At 35.7% G+C, this 21,334-nt stretch overlaps 3 protein-coding genes across 6 annotated transcripts; 1 reads left to right on the top strand and 2 right to left on the bottom strand.

Moving 5' to 3' along the window:
* The first annotated feature begins 370 nt into the window (after window positions 1-370).
* On the top strand, window positions 371-2,709 carry LOC140806033 (SCARECROW-LIKE protein 7-like). The gene has a single exon (XM_073162466.1). The coding sequence runs from the start codon at window positions 506-508 to the stop codon at window positions 2,291-2,293; it is 1,788 nt and encodes a 595-aa protein (XP_073018567.1). The 5' UTR covers window positions 371-505; the 3' UTR covers window positions 2,294-2,709.
* A 4,227-nt stretch (window positions 2,710-6,936) lies between these two features.
* Window positions 6,937-16,301, bottom strand: LOC140806039 (vacuolar sorting protein 39-like). Of its 4 annotated transcripts, XR_012112437.1 has the most exons (13): window positions 15,679-16,299; window positions 14,943-15,154; window positions 14,566-14,697; window positions 14,337-14,480; window positions 13,753-13,865; window positions 12,217-12,652; window positions 11,620-11,949; window positions 10,692-10,913; window positions 10,166-10,408; window positions 8,818-9,258; window positions 8,574-8,672; window positions 7,335-8,193; window positions 6,937-7,114 (listed from the first exon to the last, which is right to left on the bottom strand). XR_012112437.1 is itself a non-coding variant. In XM_073162472.1 (12 exons), the coding sequence occupies exons 1-12, from the start codon at window positions 16,130-16,132 to the stop codon at window positions 7,993-7,995; spliced, it is 3,021 nt and encodes a 1,006-aa protein (XP_073018573.1). In that variant the 5' UTR covers window positions 16,133-16,301; the 3' UTR covers window positions 6,937-7,992. The 4 variants fall into 4 exon arrangements, 3 of the variants coding, with proteins under 3 accessions (XP_073018573.1, XP_073018572.1, XP_073018574.1); XM_073162472.1 differs by having other exon boundaries at window positions 6,937-8,193; window positions 14,943-15,170; window positions 15,701-16,301; XM_073162471.1 differs by having other exon boundaries at window positions 6,937-8,193.
* A 1,090-nt stretch (window positions 16,302-17,391) lies between these two features.
* On the bottom strand, window positions 17,392-19,174 carry LOC140804753 (GATA transcription factor 19-like). Its single transcript, XM_073160866.1, has 2 exons — window positions 18,252-19,174; window positions 17,392-17,984 (listed from the first exon to the last, which is right to left on the bottom strand). Exons 1-2 carry the CDS (start codon window positions 18,687-18,689, stop codon window positions 17,727-17,729), a joined length of 696 nt encoding a protein of 231 aa, XP_073016967.1. The 5' UTR covers window positions 18,690-19,174; the 3' UTR covers window positions 17,392-17,726.
* Window positions 19,175-21,334: the final 2,160 nt, after the last annotated feature.

The raw sequence follows: 21,334 nt of genomic DNA, 5'->3' as shown, positions 1-21,334 counted from the left end.
TATATTCCAACATCATCAACTGATCATTATTTATCATATCAACAAATTAAAGATCAGATATATCATCCACTGATCAAATTAACTATTTTATAACATTGAAATATAATAAATATCTAACTAAAAAATATATCATAAAATTAACTCACGGTTTACTATGACATAGTAATTGCATCATATATATATATATATTATAGTTTATGAATGAATTATGTTAAGTAAACGAGAATATAAACAAAAGATGTTAATATATTTGTTATATAAAAAAGTCAAAGGGTTCGTGCTTTCCCATTTAGCTGTATAAGATATTTTAATATTAATATATAATTTAATGCTTACGAGAGTGGAATTGTTTCGTCCACAGTGCACAAAACACAGTCCCCTTTCTCCTTTAAATCTCAGCATCTCTCCCTCGTCTCCTTTCTTCTCAAATTTCCCAGTTTTACATACGCTAGAAATCTGCGGCTGCTCAGTTATGTTGTAAGATTTTGTGGAGAAGAGCTTTACAATGGCATACATGTGTACAGACAACGGGAACCTGATGGCGATTGCGCAGCAAGTGATTCAGCAGAAGCAACAGCAGGAGCAGCAGCAAGTGCAGCAACACCAGCAGCAGTTCCTCAACATCAACCCTTTCTGCTCCAGCCCATGGCCGGGAACCAGTTCGACCGTGGCTGGTCAACATCACCATGCTCAGGCTTCCGCCTCTCTCAGCTATGGGTTTCTCGACCAGTTTAGTGTCTCGGGCGGCGAGCCCGACACGACCGAATCTGGGTTTTACTTTCCCAGCTTGGAACACCACTCCACAACAGGGTTCAGATTTTCGGAGTTGTGCGACGGTCCGGGTGGCGATTTTGACTCGGAGGAGTGGATGGAGAGCTTGATTGGCGGCGGAGATTCCACTGAGAACTCTAATCTTCGGACGGATTGCGACGCTTGGCGGCCCAGTTCTGATTTTACCACTCACATATATAATTCTGATCCGTTCCCGAGTCGACTCAGGGCTAACTCATCTCCGCCGTCCGATCTTGCCCGAGTTATCTTCTCCGAGCCGACTTCCACCTTGATCCCGCCTTCTTCCGCCGTGAAAGAAACGAAGCCAGTAATCCATGAAGTCGGCGCAGTCGTGGCCGGTGATTGCACTTTTGCTTCAACTAGTTCCCCTGACCCCTCCCCTAAAGGGAAACCATATCTAAAAGCTTTACTAGACTGCGCTCGGCTCTCTGATTCAGACCCAAAAAAGGCGGTGAAATCTCTTATACGACTCAGGGATTCGGTTTCCCAGCACGGCGATCCCCTCGAGCGAGTATCGTACTATTTCTCCGAGGCCCTATATAGTAGAGTCTCGCCTCGAGGTCTAAAATCTGCCACAGTTAGTGATACTACCTGTGAAGAGTTCACTTCATCGTACAAAGCCCTCAATGATGCCTGCCCCAACTCTAAATTCGCCCATTTAACTGCAAACCAAGCAATTTTAGAAGCCACTGAGAAAGCCAAGAAAATCCATATATTGGATTTTGGGATTGTTCAGGGAGTCCAATGGGCTGCCTTTCTGCAGGATTTGGCGACAAGACCTGCGGGGAAGCCTGAAAGGATTCGAATTTCGGGAATACCGGCCTCTGCTCTTGGGCATACTCGGGCGGCTTCGCTTTTGGCTACTGGAAAGCGATTGCGAGACTTCGCCAAGCTTTTGGATTTGAATTTTGAGTTTGAACCCGTTTTGGCACCGGTTCGGGAGCTGAAGGACTCGAGTTTCCGGGTCGATCCGGATGAGGTAACAGCAGTGAACTTCATGCTTCAATTGAATAATTTACTCGACGACAGTGATGAAGGCGTTGAGGCAACCCTCAAGCTTGCAAAGTCATTGAATCCCAAGATTGTAACTTTAGGTGAGTATGAAGTGAGCTTGAACCGGGTCGGATTCTTTCCCCGTTTCAAGAATGCCCTCAAGTACTACACCGCTGTGTTTGAATCCCTAGACCAGAACATGGCTCGGGACTCACCCGAGCGTATCCAGGTTGAAAGATTGGTTCTTGGCCGTAGAATAGCTGGAGTAGTTGGGCCGGAAGAACCAAGAAGAGAGCGCATGGAAGATAAAGAGAGATGGAGAATTTTAATGGAGGACGCAGGTTTTCAGCCATTAGTCTTCAGCCATTATGCATTAAGCCAGGCTAAAATACTTCTTTGGAAATACAGTTACAGTTCATTTTACAAGCTTGTTGAATCTTCTCCACCGGGGTTTCTTTCTTTAGCTTGGAATGATGTTCCACTGCTCACTGTTTCTTCCTGGTGTTGATTGAATAGGCTGAATTTTGTCTGTATTTTTCACCCCCGATAGATCTTTTTAGATCCTTGGTGTAGAAACACTTTAGAGAGACTGTTACTGGAGTCAGCTTGGATGAGCTAATACTCTTTATCCTAAAGATTGCATCAATTGCAGGAGTAGATGGAAGGCATCTTACCAACAGGGACAGATTAGTTAGTAGTTTTGAAGCTTTTGGGGGCCAACTCATTTTCCACTCGTTTCAGTATGAATTTCTGGTTAATTTGCCGAAATTGTTAGTGTTCAAGGCTTGTTTTATCCTCCATTATATAGTTTAACTCATGGCCTCATTGTTTGTTCTGTTACGTGACTTGCTGAGGACCAACTGTAACTGTTTATATGAATCTGAATTATTTATGTTTGGTAATAATTGATGTCTTGCTTTTCAATCTTTCAAGAACTGGAGAACTTGGATGAGTTACGCCCCATGTAATGGCCAACCAGGAGCCGGAATCAGTTTCATTTGAAGAATTTAATTCCATACTCGAAGAAAACTAATGTGTGAAAAGTATAATGGGGTTTTTGTTATATTTGTATGGTCAATTTTATTGGCGTGGGCATTTTTCCAAGTTACTTGCATCACATGATATATGTGTGTGTATACTGTAGCAGCCGCAGCATTTTCTTCAAGGCAATGATATACTGTAGCAGCCGCAGCATTTTCTTCCAAGTTACTTGCACCACATGATATATGTGTGTATATACTGTATAATACGTCTTTTTGCATCCATGAAGGTGAAAGACGTATTTTAATGAGTTTCATATGTTAAAAAATCACTCGGGACGCGTCGATCTCTCTCGATCTTTGCTGGAACGCCCCGAGGTTTGAGTTCATGGAAGCTAGAGGCGGCCCGAGTCCGGGAAAAGAGTCCAGAGATGATCCAAGGGGAACAGAGTGGTGGTGGTTCCCTTTGAGTTGCCATTTTACCCACGCCCATTAAGTAATATATGGACTCACACGGACTGCACGATACTCCTCTTGACTGAAAATTATTTTTTCTAGGAATTTCCGGCCACTGCTAAATTTTTTTTTTAGGAAAATTGTTTACAAAATATAAACGTTTTTAATTAAAATATGAAGATTTTTGTGGAGGCCGGAAATGTATGGTGCCACACCCTGGAAAATTCTTGGTGTGGACTGAGCCGAGTATCAAATAGTTGGAAAAATGATGGTTTTTTACAAAAAAATATCAGAAATATAGTCTTATAAATGTATGTACAAAAAATCTTGTAAAATGCCAAAAAAAGAAGAAGAAGAGATAACTTCCAATATTTTAAAGAATACATTTAGAGTTGTTTTTAAATTTTGGGACCAAAAGCAGTACAAATTATCACAATATAGTCAAATGAAATTTTTAAGAAAACTAAGTAAAAACAAAAAAATAAAATAAAAATTCATGTAATGAAAATATCATATTCAAATTTCCAACGGCTATCAATGATTCTTTATATCCATTGAACTAGTTTTCATGGGGTGCACAAGCTGCTAATTGGCCATTGTTACATTCAACCATCAAACTTTCATTCCTCAAATTCAAAAATAATAAAGTAAAAAAGTTAGAACCCAAATATCGATCATGTTTGGCCTTCTCCAATTTGGTCATACACATTCATTGCAAGACTCCTATCCAAGACCACCAAATGATGTAACGGTGTTCCGCTACATCCGGTGACGGAGCCGAAGGAGGGTGGTCGGCCCCCGTCGATTTTTTTTTTATTTTATTGACAAGTAGTCGAAAAATAATTATATTTTTTTAACCAGCTGCATGCATGCATGCATTTAATCAAAATTAAGCCCACGAGTCGACATTTCTAAAAGAAAAATCCAGGATTCTATGTCCAATAAAATGTGGTTTTGATACAATAACTTTGATATTTTTAGGATTTTACTCTATATTTTCGTCGTAGTGCTTATAACATGGATTTGAAAATTACGGAAAATGTCGACTCAATTGGCACTATGAATTGCTGATATGTATAAAAAATTGTTGATGTATCTGATGTCATGTCAAAAATTAAAAGTTAATCGAACAAAATAAAAATAAGATTATAATTAGCTATTGAGCAAAAAAGTTGATTTATATAATGCATGTGGTTTGATCAATTTCTTGGGCTTGTTGTACAAGAAAGAAATAATAAGAATATTTATATCTTTGGAAGGAAGACAGAGAGTTAATTAAGGAAGTTAGGTCGAAAATTATGGATAGAAATAATAAGGATTCATGGGAGATATACGCGTGTTATTCTGAGGGTCTATTTAGCTTCGAATTATACTAAATTCAAATGAATCTAATGTCTGCATATCAGAAAAAGTAGAAGAAGGGTAACATTCGAGTTTGTTTTCGAGAGAATATTTTCACAGAAATTGTATCGAAATATGTGATATATAGGTTAGGTAATTATGTTTAATTTACTCTTTATGTAACACATTGTGTAGAAGTGGGATAAAATGTATTTTCTAAGGTACAGTTTGGTACACATGATATGATAAGTAAGAGATATATAATATAAGGATAAATCAATGATAAATATAATGATAAGATAATATGTTGAATGTTTGGTATGATTTTATCAAGAGTGATTAAATTTATATATTGAATTGTAATGACAATATTAACCCTATCACAAAAACTTATATTTCATTGTTATCAATATCTTGTAATTGCATATCTCAATTCTTAAATTATATATATATATATATATATATATATATATATATATATATATATATATATATATATACACACACATATATATACATGTGTGTGTATATATATATTTGTGTGTGTAATGTGTATATATATCTATATATTTGATATATGCATGTATTTAATAAACATTTAACATTAACTTAAATGCATTTAAATTAGGGGTAATTAAGTCATTTGTAATGTATTTTATCATTACATTAAGATTATCCCACCTCTTACAAAGGATGTTTTATCCTTCTCAAAATTTATTTATCAAGAGCCCATATATCATGGGCTTTTTAAAAATGCACCAAACATGGGATAAGTGGGATTATTTATCAATCTCACCTTTATCCCATGTACCAAACAATGCCTAAAGGTTTTGAAAATACTTCAGAAAATACATGAAGTATACTATTAAGAGGTGTATACAAACATCCTCTAGTTTGGCTTTGGAAAACCACAAATTTTTTTAAAAAAAGATAGGATGTTTTTGGTTCGTATTTTGTGAGACGGATCTTTTATTTGGATCATCCATGAAATAATATTCCTGTTTATTTTGAATATCGGTAGGATTGACCCATCTCACAGATAAAAATTCGTGAAATCGTCTCATAAAAAACCTACTCTTTGGTTAATGGTCTCAATTTTTTTTTGTTGTCGATCAAGTTGCATATTTAATATGGCGATTGTCCCTGGAGATTTTCACACAATGCGATTTCGTCTAAAGTTATGAATGTCAAAGTGGAATTAACTAGATAAATATCTCATAACTACATTATCTAATATATTTTAAAATTAAAAAAATTCACTTATTATCTCTACAAATTACATATTTAATATAATTTTATTATCGTTATCTAAATAATAATTAAAAATTATAACAAAATTTTCCGAATCAACTCGATTTGTTAATGATCATAATCATTATCATTATTCATATACGTAATGTCATCGTTTGCTAGTTAAATATAAAATATTTTAAATTATCTCAACAACCGTACCATTAGAAATTGAGACTTTAAAGCATCAACTCCATTCGACTCAAATAAATCAAATCGTTCCATTCTAAAACAAAATTATAGATTCACTTTAATAAAGCAAAACGAAAAACAAAAACTTTTATGGTCTCACGTATTTTTATCTGTTAGACATGTCAACATGTCAAAAATATTATTTATTATTCTAAATATGGCATGTTGACCTGTCTTACAGATCCGTGAGACGGTCCACATGATACCTAATAAATGAAATATTAATAGCAATACATAGAAACTATAGGAATAAACCCAAGTGAAAAGCAAAATCCCATAAGTGAAAAGCAATACATTGAAACCATAGGAATAAACCTTATTTTGTACCAGAAGTTGTTCCATCTGAAAACTTGTCGACAATCTGAAATTAATAAAAAAATCAAACCCATAAGTGAGAAGCAAAATCCCATATTCTCAAAATCAAATTTGTACTTTTCGGCTCTCGTTCGAACTCAAGGGACGACCAAAAATATATTTACTTTTCGGGTGGGGAAATCAAATTGCTTTACTTGCTTTCTTGCTTTCAATGTGTTAAAATGAGAAAAAATAGCCCAACATATAATAATATCGATGCAATGTCATATTAAATAAACAACTTACCATCTTCCATTTGACTTGGAAACAACGTTTGTGATCTTCCATGGGAGTGTGGATAAATTCCTGGAAATAATTCTTCATATTCATGAAAAAACTCGCATTATGGCGATCAATTTGATATAATCGACTATTTCGGCAAGAACCAGTAACAGTAATTGGCTGATCAGCGTCCATTTTTATGATTTGCAAACTTCTTTCCAAGAAAATATGAGAGAGATCATAAATAGTATACCCAACAAGTTTAAACAGAATGAAGAGAATAGTTATGACAAAATTGCACGTGTTTTGATATTACCTGATGAAAAAGAGACGAAGAATATTAGCTATTGTATGTATGCATTTATAGTAGTCTGGTTTGATTAATTTGTTGGGCTGCTTGTACAAGAAAGGGATAACATGGCTTGGGAAGGCAGACAACTGTGCTTGACCTGTTTTTCATCTGCTAAAACTCAGCAAGTTGGTCTTCTTTTGTCCTGCAAGTTAACTAACGATTACAGATTCAAATTCATCCGAATTGCTTGAAGAAAAAGAAAGACAACATCAACTATGCCTCTCTGACTCCTCGACGTCCAAAACATTTGCACCTATGATTCTATTCAATCAGGTTGAATTTAAAATAAACACAATTTTGCATCAAACAACCCATTGTGCACCGACGTTCACGGTGGCACACTCTTGTCTCTTGATGATAACCTTTATGCACCTGCTCCCTGATCTATCGTATAATATGAACATCTGCCACATTACGACTCTGACCCAACATATACACTTCTCCAGATTGTGTTTTCGCTGCGTGAATGTTCAACAAAAACACTGCCATAAGCTAAGACGAATCACTAATGTTACAGGCGGGAATGCCTCTCAAACTTATCAACCCCGCTCCACAATTGTTAGTGACATTGATGTAGGACACAACATAAACTAGATAAAAATAGAAAGTAATACAAGTAACAACCAACAGAATGATTTGCTCTTCCATTAAATTAGAAAATATCATTTTACAATCATGTGGTGATACTAAATTACAACGAAATCAATTTCCAAAAAAATGAAACACTTCAAGCCTTGCACAAAAAAATACTCGCTTCTCATAAATAAGATATACAACAAGTTGATGACACCGTTCTATTATGTCACGTGTAAATGACTGCAGTTTCTCAGTCAAAAGAGCAAGAAACAGAACAAAATCATGCAGCTTTGTGAGTAGAGAACTGGTCCTTGTTGAAAAGGAAGATAGAAAAAAACAAAAAAGCACATTTTAGTTCATTTCGACCTCCCAGATGACATCGAAAACTTGCCACTGTCATGGAGGGACTACTGTCACCGCTACTACTAATCTATGCACTAATTGTCACCACTTGAGCACCGGCGAGCCTTTTGCCACAGCTTTCATATTCTGCGAATCTTTGAAGCAAACAAAGTGCACAATCGTCTTACCGTTGGGATAAATTGCAAAGACACTAGTTCCTATCTTTTTGTTGCAAAGAGAGCACACACTGTCTCCAGTAATCTTCACAACAGTTTTCCTTAGGCTATATAATTCATCTTTTACCTGCGATTTAGAAAAAAAATTATAATTTAGAGAAACTAAAAAATAATGCATTCTCGGACATTAGTTAAATTTGTTTTATTGAAATCTGGGTTATGCGCTGTCAGTTCCGGGTCAATCTTAACATAGAAAATGGTGGAACTTGTAGATCAACAGAGGATTACATGGTTAATGCTTGGATAGAGAGTACATGAAAACTATGATTGGCACGATTAGTTTCTCATTTGCCTCATTCATTAGAAAAATGTAAAAGTAAGTCATAGGGTAAAGTCCGTTGACATTTGACACGTGTACATGCTAGACATGATTGTATCAACTGAGATTCAGGTCGTTGTGAGAATACAAATTCCAATTTATCCGATAACATTTTGAATGAAACATACCTGTAGGCTTTCACTCTCTCTCAAACTCTTTATAACAGAAAAATTCCGGTATGCTTCACTGGATTTTCTCAAAAGTGGACCAAGAAAAGGAAGTAGATTCTGCAGTGAGCCAATAAAAAAAAGAGTGAGAGCAGTCTAAACATATAACAATACATATTATTCATCTCAAGAAACACCGGAAGAATCCAACATACGTATGCATTTCCCATTATAGTCATAGTACTCTGTCCAACAAGGAAATTACCTTTAGCTTAGTTTCTCGAGGTAGCAGCTTTAAGGCCTGAGCTCCATTTATTCGATCCCATCTTTGGCTCAATAAATCAATGACCTTATCAAGCATAATGGTAGAAGTTCCTTCCTCAATTGCATCATCAGTATCACTCTTTCCGCTGTCAGTGCCACTAGCGTTGATGCGAGTCTCTTCCGCAACCTCAATTTCCGCAATTTTCTTATTTAAGCGACCTTTGATTTTACTTGTTCCAGGACCAACTTTAGGAATAGCAAAGCTCTGAGAAGAAATCAAATTGGCAATTCTCCTTTCGAAGTTTTTCGTTGTCTTCCGAGGATTCAAATATATTTGCAGCAGAGTAAGATATATGTTTCCATAAGATTTTGCTGAGTGTTGACCAACAACGGACTCGTAAACCCGGTCGCAATATGACAGCGCCATTTCAGGAACATTAAGCTTTTTACAATTTATCCACATATCAAAGAAGAGAGGATTAGAATGCATGAAGATGAGTTGCTTCAAGGGGTAAAAAGAAAGAAAGAAATAAAGAAAGAAAGAAAGAAAGAAAGAAAGAACGAAAGAAAGAAAGAAATGAAGAGAGCATACAGAAAACATAAGCACGACATTCTACTGGCGAAACACATAAAACGTGTCACTTTAAATGTTGTTCCTTTTTACACGCAAGACTAATACATTAACACCCTATTTCTAGTCACCAATAACAAAGCTCACCAATATATTAGACATACCATAGTAATTTTAGGCATATGAGCAATCAAAGCGACTAAAGCATGCTATTTTACAATCTAGATGTGTGATAAAATCTAGTATCACAAATCCAATACCTACTTTACAAATTAAATAAGAACAAAACAAATATTAATTGATGTACAAGGAAAACACTTGAAGCGTGCCTTGACCATTTATTGCACGCCGAGCTCCACGGCCAACACACACACTTCATGAAAGTGATGCACCTTGATTTGTGCCAGACCCTTGTGAACCTCTAAACACTACAATGTACACATAAACATACCTGGAGCAGTACTTTTAGATATTACAAAATTAAGATAGTAATATTCCATCCATCTAAAGTAACAACAAACATATCAGTAAGAAAGAGCTAATTTGTCGGTGACTTGACATGTCAAAACGTCTGAAAGATAGTGAATAGGCAAGTACATCTGGCTACAATGTCTATCTAGTTCATATGGAGAACTTCCTAGACAAGGGTTCTATTAAACTTCAATTTTTTGACCAAGGCATAAAACACATACAAATAACACCAAAAAGTTAAGGACAAACATTTATTTGGTATCAAACACAGAGTCTTCAGAAAACATTGAACCTGGGACATAGTTACCTTGTGAACATAAATGGACAGAGCTAGCTCATGTTGGTTAATCTTGCCCAATAGAATTGCATGTTCTTCAAACAGGGCCTCTGGTGGAAGACGCTTTAACACAATCTCCGGGTTGTACCTAGAGATGCTATCTAAAGCAGATAATAATTTTTTCCTCGTAGGAGAATACATTTTCTCATCCCACTTTCCCTGAGAATTAAGATCTGCATACCAGTCGAGTACTTCTGACATATATATTTGTATCTGGATGAACCAATTATTTTCAGAAGATTAGTTCACATAGACTAAAAATTATGTGTGATATTAGCACTACAAAAGAACATTTCACCAAAATCATCTGATTATGATACTGTCTTTATTTGACGGAAAATCAGTTTTTCAACTGTTTTTGAGAGGAGACCATAAGCCGCACAACATCACCGCCAATTAAAAAATTTAAATTAATTCATTTTCCTCTTCGAGTAATTTTTTAAAACATATCATTAAAGGTCTATCTGAAGCAGCCACATAATGTGTAATTCCTTACCATTTCATTTTGGAGATTTCCTGAGATGCCGTTTTCATTCATTGCAAGCATAAGTTCCAAATATGTAGCCTGCATGCTTGGAGCATGTTGTTTTAGATACGAGTTTACCAGGTCGGCTGGAATATTTCCAGACAAGAAGAGTTCTATAGTTTGTGTGGGGCAGCTATCAAGAACTAGCATTGAGAACTCCAGGACTAGCATTGGATCTGTGCCACAGAGAGGCTGACAAAAATAGACAGATTTTCAAAAAAATTAGTTGAAGCAGGTCATTGGTGTCAGACAATAGTAACACAAAATTATATCTATGGCAATCATCCTGCTTGAAAATGCAACCTTCGCAAAATTTTATCTTGAATATGGATTATTGTAGTTCTCATATAGGTTTCATTACCCACTGAAATATCACACAATATGATAGGTTTCTTCGGATCCTTCCATTTAAAGAACTTTGACATACTTAATATGAATAAAGAGGTTCGATCCAAAAACAGTCGAGGCTGGAGATGATTCAGAGTTATCTGGATACTGGACCAATTAATTTGGAGTTTCAAGTTGTTTGGAACTTACAATATTTTACATTCGTAGACATACTGGATTAGATGCATTCAAACGATATACCATCAACATCAAACTGTTTATATTTGTAACACTGGATATGCTTTGGTAAGAGAAAACTAGCTGATAAATACACAATTAAGAAATAATCGAAAGGAAAAGCAATTAATAAAAGTATAACAAAAGCTAGAGCGGTGAGAAATTTTTTCCTGATGTCCTTTGTTTTAAGTAAATCTGGCAGTTATCCATGATGTATGGAAGTGCACTTGCATTATGATAGATTCTGCTGATCCAAGGAAACACTTTCAGTTTAAATAAATGCCAAAGTATTTTTTGTGAACCAAGTATAGTGTCATTCGTAAAGGATACCTACTTTCAGATACTCGATAATCATTTCAGGTTTGAACTTCTGGGTGAGCTCAGCTGGTGTATTGTTTGAGTTTGACTCTGCAACTAATTTATGAAGCAGCTTGAGTGCCTCACGGTGCATTGCATTGCATTTATAAAGTTCCAACAGGCAAACATGCTGATTTCTTTCCTGTAAAAACTCTTCACATATTTTTACATCACAATAATTGAGACCCTTTAATAGTTCCAAAGCAGCTGAAGGTTGTCCTGTCAATACAAGCGCCTGAAGTAATGCTGTGTCAAGTATAGCAGCAATTTCACGAGCAACGGAGCTGATGGGTACATTTGCTCGACCCTATGATAACCCAAAAAAGATTATAATCAAATAAAAATTAAAACATCAAACAATAACTAGTCCTGCAGGTGCTACTAGGAGTAAAATGGAATCTAATGATAACCAACAGAAAAAAATCAAAAGTTTTATTTAAGGTAGACGATACTTAATCACAAGTCATCACAATGAACGCAAGCTTAAATTCTGCTACAGTTGGGACCTTTGTCCATGAAACGAGAATTTGACATCTAGATTTATGACATGTAAGTGAAAGAAGCAAGACCTCACCTTTATTGGCTTCTTGGGCCGATTATATCCATATGAAACAAAACTATTTCCTACAGCATCTGAAACAGCTTCTTCAGTTCCTTCGGCGGCAGCTTTTTCAACAATATTGAATCTCTTTCTATGCAAGAACTTAATCAGGGCCATCAGAGTATTGTGGCTCATCTTCTTGGATTCAAAATCTACTCTCTCATCAGAATTCAATGCATGTGGATGAAATATAGATTCCATATCATCTGATATGGCTGAGGAACCTCTTGAGAGATCTAGAGCATCACCACTGATATCCATATATTTCTCTGGTTCAGGTACAACAGATGATTTTGGAAGAATGATTGATGGGTACAGAGAAAGCACATAAGTGATTTCCACCTGAGATGCCAAAAAATGTTCCATGGCATCCTCATAGTTACCATTTTCAAACAAATAGTGAGCATATCTGCATCCATGTACCGATTTAACATCACAATTTTGCACTTGTAAGAGTAACTCATGGCATTATATACCACGTTGGATTGTTAATTAAACAACATTTTGACCGCAACTTTTGATCAAATTATCTTCAATTTACCAGTTATAGTCTCTAACATTGCAAATGTAATTCCAGATCAATTTTTTTAAAAAGAAAAATATGCCTTTAAATATGTATATTTAACAATGTTACAGCAAATTGAAGTTGGACCATTTGAAATTGAATTAATATATAGCCCAGCTGTCGCCACGGCATCATGAATGAAAATCAAAACGGAGAAGAAAACTGACTAGACAGATTCCTTCCCTCCATAGGACCATCTCGATTCTATTAAATATACTATGAGCCAAATTCCAACGGATGGGATGTCCAATGTCGACTGGAGTATCTTATACTCGGAAAAAACATTTCATCAGATTTCTTTGAGTTTTAGCTCGGTACTATGATGCTTTTAACAATTTTAGTCAGTCGGTGCATTATAAAAAGATACAAATCAAATTATGTGTTCCTTGTTCCCATTTAGACTTGGTAATCCCTTCTCATTGCACTAAGGAAATGCGCCATAAGTCCAACTTCAAAAGAATATTTTCTCTCTGTTTCCATAAGCTCTGGTATTGACCATCTCTTGTTCAAGTCTTATAGTTGGATGTACAAATTATCAGCTGTGGATAGAATTTGTAGGACAAACTATGCTAAACAACTAAAAGTGCCTAGGCATGGCCAACATATCTCAACAATCAAAGTGTGTGATTAGGGAAGCTAGAAGAAAGGATAATGTGATCATAAAAGCTGCGGAAAAAAAAAGAGATAATGATTAGGCATGAACAATATTAATTTACACGTCTGCTGATTAAATATAACCATTCAAAGATATGGAGTTTAGTAAGATTCGATTAAAGTTGAATCCAATAAACTAGACAAGAAGTTTACATAGTTTAAAGAGTTTGATATGAGCATCATCATTATATCAGTAGAATAACTCGTATCCTTGCCTTTTTCTGTTTTCTTTTTATGAAGCGAGCTAAAAAAAACCTAACAAAATACGAAGAACAAGGATAAACAACCACCTTATATGAATTGACTGCTCCTTTGCGGCTCGAAGACTCGAATCTTCTGGGGGAAGTAACTTGCACATAGCCAGCGCTTCCTCAAAATTGCCTGAAGCTGTTAGCTGAACAATCTGGAAAAATGAAATACAACATATGGCATTTTATGAGGTCATGGTCATCTTTTTAGTTAATAAAAATTTAAGTCAAACATAACCGCCAGAGCCTTCTTTAAGCATTCCTAACATCAGTCACTGAAATTATGTTTTTCATCACAAAAGCCATATAAATCAGCATTAAATAAAATCATAGTATCTCCAGTAAGATGTCCAATGTCATGAAGAAAATCAAAGCATAATTTTCTCCCTTGGTCTATATTAACATATTACGAGTTTATGACTCCACATAATTGAAGAGGTACAACTTCTTGATTCCAACAAGTACTATGCCATATAATTAATGTTAGGATGAAAGATTGGCAAATATTGGAAAGACTGACCCACAAGAGATGTACAATCTACAAATATTTCTTGGTACAGGCACAATTAACAAAGTCACGATCAAATGCAAAGGCCAATGATTATGGGGAAAAAAATGAAATGCACCTGTGCACCGAGAGGAACAGGAAAAAATCCATAAACAGAAGTCTCTAGAGCTACAATCATAGCATGGGTGCTCTGAAGGAGCCGGCGAGCATTACGAAGAACAACAGTTTGAATCAGTGGATAAGGATCTAGAAGAGATCGTATCTGCATACCAAAATAAAATTGTTAACTGCGAAATTTCTCAAGACCATTCTCCATTCAGGTTGATAGCTAATTTATGCCAAGATACCTCAATATGTCTTGGTAAAAGACCTACTGCATATGGCATCTCAATAACCACTGATGCGGGAGCCTCCGACCAGCAAATCCTACCTTCCTGAAGAAGTTTACCATTTTGATCGACAAATACTCCGATATTATCCTGGAGAAAACATAGGTAAATTTAATCACTTAATGCATCCAGAAACTTTAGGCAACAAGACACGATATTGCATTTTGCATCAAGCTTGGATACTGCTTATGCAAGACATGCTCAAAAAATTGTTCTCTAATCCGGAAACTTCGGGACCTGAGTAATTGATAGACCTAAATCACATTATAAAAACCTTTGGGTGTGAAACACGGTGCTGACATCATGTAGATAACGAGAAACAATAAATATATTACCTTCCCCAGAAGAAGCTCTCCAGATGGAAGAGATACAACCAATGGCGGGGCAGTTCTGCCTGAAGGAAAAACCTCTGACAATGCACCATTTGTTGAATTCAATATGACATATTCTCTTCGAATCCCCAAACATATATTTTCACCACACCATGACATTGACTTCACATAGTCTGGAACACCAAATTCTTTCACCTCCGCAAACCCTCGCCCGCCTAAGAAAGTGATAAACTATCATGAATCAAGTCAATTTAGATAAAATGAACCACTGTATCAAAAAGATGTACAAACAAATTTGTCTTGAGTTCATAAATCATACTACGGAATTCCAAGGTAAAAGTATGTTAAGAAGCGTAACCAAAATGAATCAAAGATGATATAGTTCTTTCGGTAATCTAAATTTTGGACCTTCCTAGATAATAATGGCAATGTAACAGCGTCCGAGAACCTAAATCCATGAAATCAAAATGAAAAAATAACTATAAAGCCAAGTAACTTTCGTAGACAAGGAGCCAGAGTTCACCATACATAAATTCAATCCTTTACACAGAAACAGCCAAACAGTAATATCCTCGTAATTATTCTTGTTTCTACCCCATCATACCGTCAACAGAACATTAATAGTTCAACTCTCAAAACAGAGGATAAAAAAAAAACAAATCCCGTCAAAAAACCACAACCCATTTTAATCCAACAAAATGGAACCACCTAAACCTCATCTAAAATCACGAGTAATTACCATCGTGTCTGAAAATACAGACCCTTTTCTGCCGCGCGAAGCAGAGTAACCCCCTCTTCTCATCCCAAGAAAAAGCGTTCGCTCCCTTTGCCTTCGTAATCACAGCCAAAGTCTCCAAACTGGGCAGCCTGTGGAACGCAATCGACTCCGAGAGCGAGAGCAGGAGCTCCTTCGACTTAATGACTTCCATCGCGAGCATCGGCTTCTTGGAGAACCCATTAATCGTCCGCTGGAGCACATAGGGCTCCTTCTTCAGCTCTAGTGCGTGATGACAGAATTCAGAGACGGTAGACGGCGTGGATCGATCCTCCTCCCCGGAGGACTCGGGACCGTAGATTCGGAGGGAGCCGTCGGAGCAGGAGAGGAGCACTGTGGAGCCGCACGACTCGATGGCGTCGATTCTGGCTGCGGAATTGGGGACTAGCTTGAATGAATCGTAGGCGCTGTGCACCATTTTTTGTAACCGATTTTCGCGAACCTCCTTTTTTGTTCTAGCCTTTTCAAATACTTTTTCAATCTGGGGAGGTGGAAGCGACAAAACGGCGTCGTGCGCGAGCTGCTTTATTTGGGAGACAGTTGTTACAGTGGACTCGGGGGGAGGCCTCGTCCCGCGCTTTTTAACTTCCTTTTTTGGTCGGGTTCGTTTGGAGTTTAAACACAACAATTTCGTGCATTTTACGTTTATAATATCAACTTACTTCATTGAATTTACAGGAAAGAAATCAAGAAAATGAATTCATCACCCGACTCTCGACAAAACACACCATTATCAATCTAACTCACTTATTTTATGTGACGAGCCTTCAACATATGTAATCTGGTTAGACAATTATATGCACAAGAAAACCGAGACCAACTATTTTATTTAATCTATAGACTAACAGTATATATTTTGAAATTTAAGTTTCAATCATTTTCGAAATTTTCTAAAATTATTACGAGCCTTTTTTAAAAGTAAAAATAAAAATTAATCCATTGTAAAACAGTATCTAGGGCCTACGGGATAGACTGATTGGGCCAATAATTTTGAACTGTGAATTGGGCTCATAGTCATGGCCCATAACTATTTGGGCTAATCCCTCGACCCACTAAAACTACTTTAATCTTGTTCTCCATTAACCTCCTCGACCCAATATACCTGCCTATGAGCCAAGTTTCCGCCATAGTGTAAAGATGATATCAATCGATCAATCTTTAATAATAAAAATTCCTAGCTTGCCTAGTTCGGCGAATCAATATTTTCTCGATCAGTATGTCATAAAAATATTTGTCTAAAAAAGTTTATTTGAGTAGCATTGCAAGCTAATGTTTTATGCTGACGGTTTATCCAATGTAAACTGAATGGTTGCGACAGCGGGTTCAATGTCATAAAAAAGTAGTAACTAATAAAATTATTCCAGACAAATGAAATGACTGGATTTTAGCATATTTCAAAAAAAAAATAATACAAAGCTTAATATCCGAATGTCCATCATTTAAAAAATTTTTTTTTTTCGTTTCTTAGTGAAATCATATTAATTAATGTTATATTTAATAATTTTGTTTCTAATCTCTTACACTTCTCAAATAATTCTTTGGCATGTGAATCTTTTTATAATATATATGATATATGATATATACCAGTTCAACAGCATATAAAATTAAATTAAATTAAAAATATACAAGATAGTACAGAAAGGAACATCTGATTACATGGAAAACAACAAAAATATATATGCTTATAAAGCAATCCAGCTTGTTTCAAACTTGTCAAATTAAAGAAAAGTTCATGAAACTGACCAATAGAAAAATGGACCATTAGTATGTAAGGAAAAAAAAACAAAAGCCGTAAAAGAACAAAAGCAATCTAAGTGACATCGGATTTAACTCATTTTTCACTCCACCTACGTATTTAGATTTTCTCCCTGAGTGACACTGAGCTATCAGACCACCGTCGCCATCGAACTGCCGAAGCGAATATCGTGTGTAGCTTTTTCAGATTCTGCTTAACTAATAAATAAATATTGATTCTGGATGATGAATAATTAGTGGGATTTTTTTTTGGTTGATTATCTTGGGAAATCGTGGACGAAGCTCGGCCGGTCTGTGACGTTGAAGCGCCATGTATTGAGGTGGTTGTCTTCTTGCAGGAACTGGTACTCGTTGCCGTAGTAATAGGGTGTTTTCTGGGGTTGAGATGCCCATGTGTTGTTCATCATCTGTTGAGTTTCCATGGCTCCGTAGCTGCCGCCATTGCTGGTGGCGGCGGCGGCTGTGGCTCGTCTCTCTTCTTTCTTGAAGCGAATCCCACATGCATTGCACAGTGACTGCAGCAATTCATTTGGTTCCAAATTAGTCTCTGGTTTCAAAAAGTTTTGGAGATTGAATCTTTTCTAAAATAAGAAGGTAAAAATTTTGGAGTTTGAAGGCTAGATTTCGAATTGTATATCTGATGCCGTCCATTATTAAAGGGATCGAAGATGGATCCAAGAATCTAACAGATGAACACATGTGGAGTTGTTTTAAAGTATTTTTGTGTAAAATTTGCAGGAAAATTTTCTAAACTAACGTTTGATGTTCAAGGTGAGACTGACCTTAGGACCTCTTGGACCGTTCCTCCACAGAGGAGTGGAGGTGGTGTCGCAATTAGCACAGCGGCGGGCGAGAAGAGGGTCACCACCGGAGTTCCCACTGCTTCCACCACGGTTGCTCTTGGAGTTGGACGGCGGCGCCGGCGACTGCTTCGAAGGCAAAATATTCCACCCGAAAGCAGATATACGAGAAGAACGTTTCTTCTCACCATGATTGTCGTTCTCACTCGTCAGACGAGTGGAAGGCGTGCCCAAAGAAAGCGTGCAATCCACAGAAGACGAAGGAGATTTCGAGAAAGAGTACGTGTCCCCTCCTTCATCGTATCCTCGGTAGCCATTGTTCATGGAGAAAAGCATCGAAAACGAATTGCAGCTTTGCGTGTGGTACATCCCGCAGGTGCAACCCCCCACCACGTTCGAGCTACTGCATCTGTGCATCATTCTTCGATATTTCCGCACTCAAAATCTAATCTTAAACAAAATGGTCCTCTTCAAAACTCCAAGAAGGTTGAAAGACTGATCAATATTTTAGGGTAGATGGTGGTGTAGGGGTCAAGAACATAAAATTGACAGGGAGAAAGAACAAAAGAAGTGGGAGCAAATAGTTATCTGACAGCGACTTGTAATGCCAATAATAAAATTGTTTTGATCAAAAACAACTTGGGAAAGAAAGCTGTGCTTTGAGTGTACGAAATGGCAGAGACCGCTGTTGTCCGTTAGCTATTAAAATGGCGAAATATCAGCCATAATCTGCAGTATCCCACGTTCAGTTTGATCGCCAATAAGTGACGTTGATTATAAGCAAAACAAATTTCACACAAAACTAAGTTCTCAGAGAGAAGAACTTAGATGACACTGCGCTGTATAATAATTCGAGAATGATGCAGGAAGTGGGGTTAGGCTGTGGAGATTGGAGGGCTATTGCATGAGTATTTATAGAACTCGGCTGGGGATATACGTACACATATAGATACATGAAGGGGGTGGGGGGATTGGGTGTGGTCATCGGGCAGTCAAAAGAGCCCACGTGACTAGCGGGAACAGTCTTCCATGTATCTGCCTTCTCCGATCACGAGGCAATAGTCTCAAACCCAATACATCAAACTTGTCATTGCCGTCGTCATGTTTTTTATGAGACGTTTTTATAAATCTTTATCAGTGGGACGAGTCAAAGTTATCGATATTTATAATAAAAATAATATTTTTTGTATAAAAAATAATAATCGTAGATAACCCAAATAAGATATCCGTCTCACAAAATACTACTCATGAGACCGTTTCACACAAATTTTTATCCCCAAAAAAATTGAAGTTACTTGAAAATTTTAGCCAAGATTACTAAAATGTTCTCCCTGTTCCATATATATAAATGCGTTTTCACATAAGTTAAAAATAATTATTGAAAAAATAAAGTTTACGTCATATTATCTATATTTTATGAATGTTTCAATAAGATATAATAAATTATTGGAAATAGTTGATGAAATAAAGATAAACTAATAAAAAAATAGATAAAATAATGTTATATATATGTATAGATACTTGATCAGTATATGATATTTGTTGAATATGTTAAATGATGAAAAGTGATAACGGTTGTATTACATTGTACAATTTATTGGATTTTATAAATAGATTTCAATTATTAAATAAGTGTGAATAATATAAATTGGATTGTAAATAATAATGTTTATTGAAATGATTAGTCAAACGTAGACGACCTTATAGTATTAATGTGCTTGCTTGAGTTGATCAAAATTTTACTAATATACTAAATAGAGAACAAATATTTGTGAAATGTTGTTATAGTTATACCGGTTTTAGATATAAAAAAACATTAATTTGGAACTATTTGAAATATTATTATAAAAATTAGCTTGACAAAACGGGATAATTTTAATATTGTAAAATCAAACATTTGTCACTTTATCAAAATTTAAAATAGAAATAAATTTTTTTAAATATATAATAGCTCAAACACAATATTTTATTTGTTCTATCAAACACGGACAATTATTGTACCAACAATCTTCTTCCCAAAAATTGGATTCCTTACCATCAATGAATTCGAACATGTGAGCTTAACTCTGATATATCAATAGTAGAACCAAACATTCATCGTTTTACCAAAAGTTATAGAATGTGGCAACGGTGTAATTCAATTATTTTAAGCTGTATAACATCTCTAAAACCACGATTCAATTGTTATATCTAACATAAACAATTATTACACCAAACAAATATTATATATTTTGTGCCATAAAGTAATATTTAATTTCATGAATCTACATAGTATTTAGGATTTCGTGTTATGAATAAGTTGGGGCTAGGTGCCTTGATCCGGCTTAATTCTATTTTAATTAAATGGGTTTTTAAGTCTTTTTAACAAGTTTGGACCATAGTGTGTTTTCTATACCACACTTTACCAGACTAGCTCGGGTGGTTTGAATTAAAGTAATATACTTCTCTAAATTGTAGATTTAAGTTGATTAACAAAGAAAAATATATGTTTCTCCGTATCAATTTTCAGTATCGCGACATCATTTTCAGATACAACGTCGGCCTTCTAATAAAACATACTAAAAATTTAAACAAAAACAAATTTGTTAGACTAAAATTAATTAAAATTTGAAACCTTTATATGACTTAAATTAAAAAAAATACAAATTACATGACCTAAAATATCCTCTCACGTCTTACATAAAATTATTTATTTTAAGCATTAATCCTTGATAGATAGGAGATGTGTAATCATCAAAATCAAAATATAATAAAAGATACATGAAATCATTATAAATAGAACGGGATTAAATTCAACGTGGTAATTATCATTGCAACGACCACCATCCTTTGGTTGTTATAGACTGTCTAATCCGTCTATCAATCCCATTGCCGCCTAAACAGGATGTGGCAGATGGACAATATAATCCTTATCCTTACAACTAATAAACAATAAACATTTTCATGTCTAATCAAAGCTATATAAATATATATATATATATATATATATATATATATATATTTTTTTTTATATTCAGATTAACTCGATTCATACAGTAGGACATAGATAATTAATGATCCAAATA

This window comes from Primulina eburnea, chromosome 11 (genome assembly GCF_022965805.1).
Source record: "Primulina eburnea isolate SZY01 chromosome 11, ASM2296580v1, whole genome shotgun sequence".
In the NCBI taxonomy this organism is placed as follows: Eukaryota; Viridiplantae; Streptophyta; class Magnoliopsida; order Lamiales; family Gesneriaceae; genus Primulina; species Primulina eburnea.
The sequence above is the reverse complement of the archived record's forward strand: the minus strand, read 5'-3'. Positions and strand labels throughout refer to the sequence as shown.

What these genes read in the sequence shown, in the direction of transcription:
- LOC140806033 (XM_073162466.1), top strand. Translation starts at nt 506, where the DNA reads ATGGCATACATGTGTACAGACAACGGGAACCTGATGGCGATTGCGCAG.
- LOC140804753 (XM_073160866.1), bottom strand. Translation starts at nt 18,689, where the DNA reads ATGATGCACAGATGCAGTAGCTCGAACGTGGTGGGGGGTTGCACCTGC. An exon ending in ACGGTCCAAGAGGTCCTAAG is followed by an intron (nt 17,985 to 18,251) that starts GTCAGTCTCACC and finishes GAATTGCTGCAG; the next exon opens with TCACTGTGCAATGCATGTGG.
- LOC140806039 (XM_073162471.1), bottom strand. Translation starts at nt 16,132, where the DNA reads ATGGTGCACAGCGCCTACGATTCATTCAAGCTAGTCCCCAATTCCGCA. An exon ending in CTGTATTTTCAGACACGATG is followed by an intron (nt 15,155 to 15,678) that starts GTAATTACTCGT and finishes TCACTTTCTTAG; the next exon opens with GCGGGCGAGGGTTTGCGGAG. An exon ending in CTCGAGAAACTAAGCTAAAG is followed by an intron (nt 8,673 to 8,817) that starts GTAATTTCCTTG and finishes GGCTCACTGCAG; the next exon opens with AATCTACTTCCTTTTCTTGG.